At 45.0% G+C, this 7,903-nt stretch overlaps 1 protein-coding gene across 1 annotated transcript; it reads right to left on the bottom strand.

Annotated features, from left to right (window-relative positions):
- Positions 1–776: 776 nt before the first annotated feature.
- LOC109924359 (zinc finger protein 229-like) lies at positions 777–6,054 on the bottom strand. The gene is made up of 2 exons (XM_020524366.2): positions 5,943–6,054; positions 777–5,032 (listed from the first exon to the last, which is right to left on the bottom strand). Exon 2 carries the CDS (start codon positions 4,666–4,668, stop codon positions 3,406–3,408), a length of 1,263 nt encoding a protein of 420 aa, XP_020379955.2. The 5' UTR covers positions 4,669–5,032; positions 5,943–6,054; the 3' UTR covers positions 777–3,405.
- Between the last annotated feature and the right edge of the window lie 1,849 nt (positions 6,055–7,903).

Genomic DNA, 7,903 nt, shown 5'->3' with positions numbered 1-7,903 from the left:
GTCTGTGTGCTTATCATTCACTTGCCTCGCGATTGCCCCATGGCCTTCTCACTTGTCAATCAGGTAAAACGCAGTGGGGTTTCGGCCGCCACGCTATCAATCACCTGCCCGCCCCACCCTGTAGCCATTTCATTGAATGCTGCCCGCCTTCTCCCTTGGAGGGAGGGGCAAGCAATGGTGGTTTGGATCCGGATTGTATTGTGATGCTGCTTTGTCTCTCACTGGTAACCATCATGCACAAGTACCAGCGTTGGACCTTCAACTGACAAAGGAACAGCGCTCCAAAAGCTTGTGATTTCAAATAAACCTGTTGGACTATAACTTGGTGTTGTGTGACTTCCAATTTTTACATCTCACCAGCTAACCCTCTCCTCACATCTTGCATTCATCAGGACGGTTTGCAAGAATACCAATTTGAGGGGGAAACAGACATTTGTGCTGCAGGAGAGGCAGGTGCCCATGGTCACAAAGCAGACACAGAGACTGCAGCATTTCAAGAAGTTGACTGGCATGCCATCACTTTTCAGGGGCATTCAATGCTGGCCTCACCAGTCCCACTCCCATTCAAAATGTTCAAAAATCTTGCTTCTGACATGCACACTGTCTCAAACAAAAAAAATTCATCTCGCGGTGCACTTTGTAATTTGAATATGCACTTTATCTGGCCACCACTTTCTGAGCCTGACTGGCTTCTGCTGCTTCACTCGCCATGTAGATTCTCACTGACTGACCCTAATCACTTTTATCCCTAGGGGACAAGAATCTTACAAACTTTGTCAGGACAGTCAATGTTTAAAGGTAAATTCAAACATTCAGTAAGTAACTGAAAGATGCATGGCATTACAGTTCACATTGTTAAACAAGAACAAACTTTCTTGCGTAAAAGGAAAGTTAAACGGAGAAGCATCCTAACTTAACATATCAATCGAATATTTCAAATTCAGTTTTATTTTTACACCCCAGGATTTCCCTTATCTCATGAAATCTTGAAAGTTCATTCACTTTCCAAAGGGATCAACCCAAAAGTATGGCTCAGCCCAGTGGAATTTACTTTGCTTTCTTCAGTTTCTCATTCTCATACCTAAGATTTCCAGAGCTCTTCCTCTCTGCAAATGTCCTATTGTTTGTGTTGTCAGAGCTGACTGGACAAAGGCAGTTTGGCTCTCAAAATACCTGCAATTCTTTCATGGTCGGTTACAATCTTCATTGGTAACATTATTCCAATGTATTTTATTTTCAAGGGGATGGTTTGATTTCTCATTTCATCTGATCTTTAACCTCGTAATTATTTTTGTAACCTATTTGCAACCTCTCAATTATTTTTGCTGATCCCATTCAGAAGCAACAAATCTTAATTCTCAGTGATGTCAATGGCCTCCTCAATTTGGATTTTTTCTTTTCTTTTTAAGGCTTTGATTCTTCCACATAATGCTGAGGTTTAAAATGCTCTTTTCTGCACTGGTAATTTTCCTGTTTTATTCTCTATTGTTTCGGCACTGGCAGGCATAATTAATGTTTGATGTTATTAGCACATAGTTGCTTAGGCCTCTATTGTGTTAAAAATTTTAAGTTTGAGATTCTACAGGTAGTTTTGCAGCTTCTATTCTTTCCATTATAGGTAGATACTTTAGTTACTTTTATTTGAATCAGTTCCGTCGAGAGCTAGATTCCAACTATCGAGGAGTTTCACTCACAGGTGTAACTTTGTTCTTCGGCCAAAATTGTGGAAATAGTGTATGGCCAGTGAAATCAATTCTCTATGTTAAATCCACATGACTAATGAGTAACGTGGAAACAAAACCAACAATAAGAGACTCTATCTCCAGAGTACCATTTCAATTCACTCTGAACAACAGATAATAAGACAAAGGAGCAGGAGTAGACCATTCAGCCCATCAAGCCTGGTGGGCTATTCAACAAGACATCGGCTGATCTGATAATTCTCAACTCCATTTCCCTGCCTTTTCCTTATAACCACCGACTGCCTTACTGATTAAAAATCCGTTGAGATCAGCCTTCAATATACTTAATAACCCAACCTCAATTGTCCTCAGTGTAAAGAATTCCAGACTCACTTCCCTTGAGAAGAAATTCTTCCTCATCTCGATCTTAAATAAATGACCAAATATTCTGAGATGGTGCCCTCTGCTCCTAGACTGTCCCGAAAGTGGAAACAACCATGTTACATCTACCCTGTTAAATCCCCAAATAAACCTTTATGTTTCAGCAGGATCAGGTATCATTGTTCTATGTACCAAAACCTACTGGCCCAACCTATTCATCGTCTCCTCCCCACAGTCCTTCCATACAAGGTATCTGCCTAGTGAACATTCTATGGACTGCCTCCAATGCCGGTATATCTTTCCTTTGAACAGGGGCCCGAATCTCTTCACAATATTCCGGCTGTGCTCTGACATGTACCTTCGATATACATTTCTCCACAATAACCTGTATTAATACAATGAACATTTTGGAAAAGTTCCAAAGCTTTTCCTAACAAGGTTTCAGCTAAGTCAGCAACTCAAAATTAAAATCTTTCTTGGCTTTCTTGGACATCTGAAGTGACTTCTCTAAAAATATAAATTCTTTAGAATCCCTCACATCTAATTTCACTCGTGGTAAATGTGTTAGAAAGGACTGGTTTCTGAGAAGCTTCCCTGTTTGGTGCAACATTCCTTGCATAAACACCAGCCACTTTTACCAACACTGATTTACTTCCTAATTTCCAGAAATTTGCTTTAAACATTCCACCCTTTCACACTGAGAACATACCAGTTCTACTGAGTCAGTTCCATCTCCTGCATGATCTTTTTGACCACCTTGGGGACAATAATTGATGGGGTTAGACAGGAACATGGAGTGGAGATGACAATCTGATTGATCATGATCTTATCGCATGGTGAAGCAATCTCGAAGGGCTGAACGGCCTTCCTGCTTCTCATTCATTTGTCCAGCTTCCTGCCACCACAAGGCTCACTGCCGTTCACTGAGAGCCTCATTGGAAATTTCTTCCTCCAGCTCCAAGCTCAGCAAACCTTCCAGCCTCTTTTCCCCTCAGTGATTCCAAATGAGCTGCCAACTTTACAAATCTCCAAGTGCATTCTGTGAGAAGCACCCACGTGAATTAAACAAAACAACCGTCTGGCGTTACCGATTCCATGGCAATAATGGTATGCTGTTAGAGGAAATGTAAATTGAAGATCTTCTAACTTCCAAACCTTGCTTTCATTCAGCAACTCGTATGGAATTTGTTGCTTCAGCCTCACTGGAAGCAAAGTGGTGAGGGTGGCCAGTCCAGTACAAACAAACGTTCTCAGTCTCCAACTTCACCCAATGGCAGAATGAACATGATTCAGTCCTGAATGTGACGAGCAGCAGCACGAACAGCAGAACACACTCCTGCAGTCACTCGTGATCTCGCTGGTGCTTCTGCAAGCTTGGTAATCGAGTGAATCCTTTCCCACACTGAGAGCAAGTGAACGGCTTCTCCCTGGTGTGAACACGCTGGTGTGATTGCAGGTTGGATAACTGTGTGAATCCCTTTCCACACTGAGAGCAGGTGAATGGCCTCTCCCTGGTGTGAACCCGCTGGTGTGCTTGCAGGGAGGATAACTGTTTGAATCCCTTCCCACACTGCGAGCAGGTGAACGGCCTCTCCCCTGTGTGAACTCGCTGGTGTGCTTGCAGGGAGGATAGCTCCGTGAATCCCTTCCTACACTGAGAGCAGGTGAACGGCCTCTCCCCAGTGTGAACTCGCTGGTGTGCTTGCAAGTTGCATAATCGAGAGAAACCCTTCCCGCACTGAGAGCAGGTGAACGGCCTCTCCCCGGTGTGAACTCGCTGGTGTGCTTGCAGGTTGGATAATCGAGAGAATCCTTTCCCACACTGAGAACAGGTGAATGGCTTCTCGCTGGTGTGAACTCGCTGGTGTTTCTGCAGGCTGGATAATCGAGTGAATTCTTTCCCACACTGAGAGCAAGTGAATGATCTCTCCTTGGTGTGAACTCGCTGGTGTGCTTGCAGGTTGGATAACTGTGTGAATCCCTTCCCACACTGAGAGCAGGTGAAAGGCCTCTCCCCAGTGTGAAGCCGTTGGTGTACTTGCAGGCTGGATAACTGTGTGAATCCCTTCCCACACTGAGAGCAGGTGAATGGCCTCTCCCCAGTGTGAACTCGCTGGTGTACTTTCAGTTTGGATAACTGGGTGAATCCCTTCCCACACTGAGAGCAGATGAATGGCTTCTCTTTAGTATGAATCCGTTGGTGTTGCAGCAGGTTGCATGACTCAGAGAATCCCTTCCCACACTGAGAGCAGGTAAATGGCTTCTCCCCGGTGTGAATCCGTTGGTGAATGACCAAGGCGAATGACTGAGTAAATCCTTTCCCACACTCACAGCAAGTGAACGGCCGCTCCCCGGTGTGAACTCGCTTGTGTCTCAGCAGGTTGCCTGAATCGGTGAATCCTTTGCCACACTCAGAACAGGTGAACGGCCTCTCCACATTGTGAATGTGCTGGTGTCTCAGCAGACTGGAGACAGTACTGAATCCTTTCCTACACACGAAACAGGTGAAAGGCCTCTCCCCAGTGTGTCTTCGCTGATGAATCTCAAGTTTTGATGGGCAACGGAATCCGTCCCCACAGTGTCCACATTTCCAGGATTTATTCATGCTGAGGGTGTTCTCATGCTCCCTCCAAGTTTTACAATCAGCTTTGTCCTTACACAGAACATATACATGGTCTCTCTCATCTGTGAATTGTGCATTTACGTTTTTCAGGCTGTTTAACGAGTTAAAGCTTTTTCCACTGTCAGTGCACTGAAACACCTTCACTCGGGTGTGTGTGTGTGTTGCAATCCTTTCCCAGTCACATTGATTTTTAAAACATTTTGAAGCAGACAGAACAGAGAAACATTTTTCTTTCCATAGTTAAAGGCCTATGACATTCAGATCCTGACGAATCCTGAGTGATTTCAGACCTTGACATCACGTTATTTTTCAGAATTCTTTCTCCAAGTCCTCCCCTTCTGATATCCTGTAAAAACAGTTTAAAAAGTCATCACTCACAGTGCAAGATAAAAATTGAAAAGTAAGTATTCTCCCAAAGGCAATATTCCATGCTAATTCATAGATTTCTGTTTACTGTTGGTACAGACTCAATGGGCCGAATTGCCTCTTACATACTGCATGATTCAATACTTGTTCTTCAGGATGGATGTATAGATTACTAGATTAAAAACATTCAAATTAACTGGACTGCACTGCTTGTTTAAAGATGTGAGAAAGAATGTTAGTTAGGCTTCAACTGGTCACAAGCTGGAACTATCTACATATGGGGAAGTGGCAAGAATTGAAAATTGAAAAGTTTCATCCAGGATTTCAACCTAAATTTGGATGGGCAGTTGAGAAAAATGAATTTGTTGGTTGACAGAGATATATAGCGAGATTGACAGTAACTGGATTGCTTAAGAGTTGGCACATTTTCAAATTGCTGAGTCCATCACTGAAATATAGAATGTCACAACAACTCTCTCACAGAAGAGTGGAAACAACACATGAATGATTTCTGATGAAGGCTCTAGGCCCGAAACGTCAGCCTTTCTGCTCCTATGATGCTGCTTGGCCTGCTGTGTTCATCCAGCTCTGCACCTTGTTGACATGAATGTTATAAGAGCACGATAAGGCCTCATCACATTTCAGCATTTGTTTGGAAATCACCCCATTCAAATGTGAGCATGAAGAAAGGTGCCATTCTGTTAGCCAGACAAATAAGTTTGTCAAGCTGAAGGAGTAAAGGATAAGAGAGCGGAAGACCTGGGTCAACCTTTCCAGAATCTGCACCTTCCCTGGATTCACTTGCCTGCGGTTCAATTCTTACACGTTAAAAATTTAACCCTAAATTAGAAAACTGTAAGGGAAAGTAAAAAAACAAGTGTTATGCTCACAGATGATTGACAGAGAGGATGTTTCAGTCTGGGTCTTCATTGAGAGAGGGAAGAGTCGCAGCACCAACTTTGCTCGGCCGGAAGGAACAGCTTCAGAAACACATTGTCCAACTTCCGCATTCAGCGAACAGTGTCGCGCTGATTGGCTGGAGGATCAGCTTGCTTCCGGTCCTCCAGGGTTTCCCATTGGCCAACAGTGACGCCGCCCAACAGAGGACGCGCGTTGCTTCCCTTCACTTGCACATGCGCGATTCTAGCTGATAGTGCGGTTTCAATGGCGCAGTGTATTGTGGTTCCCGCTGCCAGCGTTGCGCAGTTGGAACCGAATCTAACCAATTTAAATCCTAGAATCCCTGCAGTGTGGAAACAAGTCATTCGGTGCAACAAGTCCACACCGATTCTTCCCACTACCAGAACCCAGCATTTCCCATGAATAATCCACCTGACCTACACAATTCCTGAAAAACTATGGGGCAATTTAGCACGGCCAATTCACCTAACCTGCACATCTTTGACAGCAGGAGGGAACACGCACAGACACGGGTAAACTTATGCAAACTCCACACAGACAGTTACCCGAGGCTAGAATTGATCCCGCCTCCCTGGTGCCGTAAAGCTGTCGTGCTAACCACTTATAAGAAGAGGATGAAAGTTCGAAATGGGGTGCATAGTCACCCCGATGTGGGTGAAAGGGATACTGATTTGATCTGATTGTGAAAGAACCCCATTCTTGACAAAAGACTTGGTTAAGTTCACGCCGGAAGATTCAGGCGACTGGCTGACATATTCAAGAGGGCAAAACATGACAGTGAAATTGAATACAACGGTCAGCGGTAATTTGTTAAGAGGACAGGAGGGATATTAAAATTGAACGATGTCGGAGATGGGCAGTGAGAAGGTGAAACATTGTCCAATGCAGTATGAAGGGAATAGTGTGCTGTTTGTCAGAAATAATCAATAAACAGCCTTTAAATTAAATGGGGAAATGTTGAAGGAATCTGAGGTACAGCGGGATCTGAGGTACAGCGGGATCTGAGGGTCCTGGAAGAGCAATCACATTGAGTTAGTCTGCAGGGGCAGGGAGTGATTCGGAAAGCAACACATTTATTATTATTAATATTTCATTGGTTCATGGGAAGTGAGCATCACTGGCTGGACCAGCTTTTATCACCCATTCCTATCAGCCCTTGCTAAAGTGGTAGTGATCTACCTTATTGAAACGCTGCACTCCAGAAAACAATGAGAGTATTGCCGAGATAGTAGGAACTGCAGATGCTGGAAAATCTGAGATAACAAGGTGTAGAGCTGGATGAACACAGCAGGCCAAGCAGCATCATAGGAGCAGGAAGGCTGACGTTTCGGGCCGAGACACTTCATCAGAAATGGGGGAGGGGAAGGGGGTTCTGAAATAAATAGGGAGAGGGGGGAGGCGGATAGAATATGGACAGAGGAGAAGATAGGTGGAGAGGAAACAGACAGGTCAAAGAGGCGGGGATGGAGCCAGTAAAAGTGAGTATAGGTGGGGAGGTAGGGAGGAGATAGGTCAGTCCAGGGAGGACGGACAGGTCAAGGGGGCGGGATGAGATTAGTAGGTAGGAAATGGGGGTGCGGCTTGAGGTGGGAGGAGGGGATCGGTGGGAGGAAGAGCAGGTGAGGGAGGCTGGAATGAGCTGGGCTGGTTTTGGGATGCGGTAGGGGAAGGGGAGATTTTGAAGCTTGTGAAATCCACATTGATACCATTGGGCTGCAGGGTTCTCAAGCGGAATATGAGTTGCTGTTCCTGCAACCTTCGGGTGGCATCGTTATGGCACTGCAGGAGGCCCAGGATGGACATGTCATCTGAGGAATGGGAGGGGGAGTTGAAATAGTTCGCGACTGGGAGGTGCAAACTGAGCGTAGGTGTTCTGCAAAGCGGTCCCCAAGCCTCCGCTTGGTTTCCCCGATGTCGAGGAGGTCACAAC

Source organism: Rhincodon typus, chromosome 49 (assembly GCF_021869965.1).
Source record: "Rhincodon typus isolate 14 chromosome 49, sRhiTyp1.1, whole genome shotgun sequence".
Taxonomy (NCBI): Eukaryota; Metazoa; Chordata; class Chondrichthyes; order Orectolobiformes; family Rhincodontidae; genus Rhincodon; species Rhincodon typus.
This window is presented reverse-complemented; position numbering and strand designations above follow the sequence as displayed.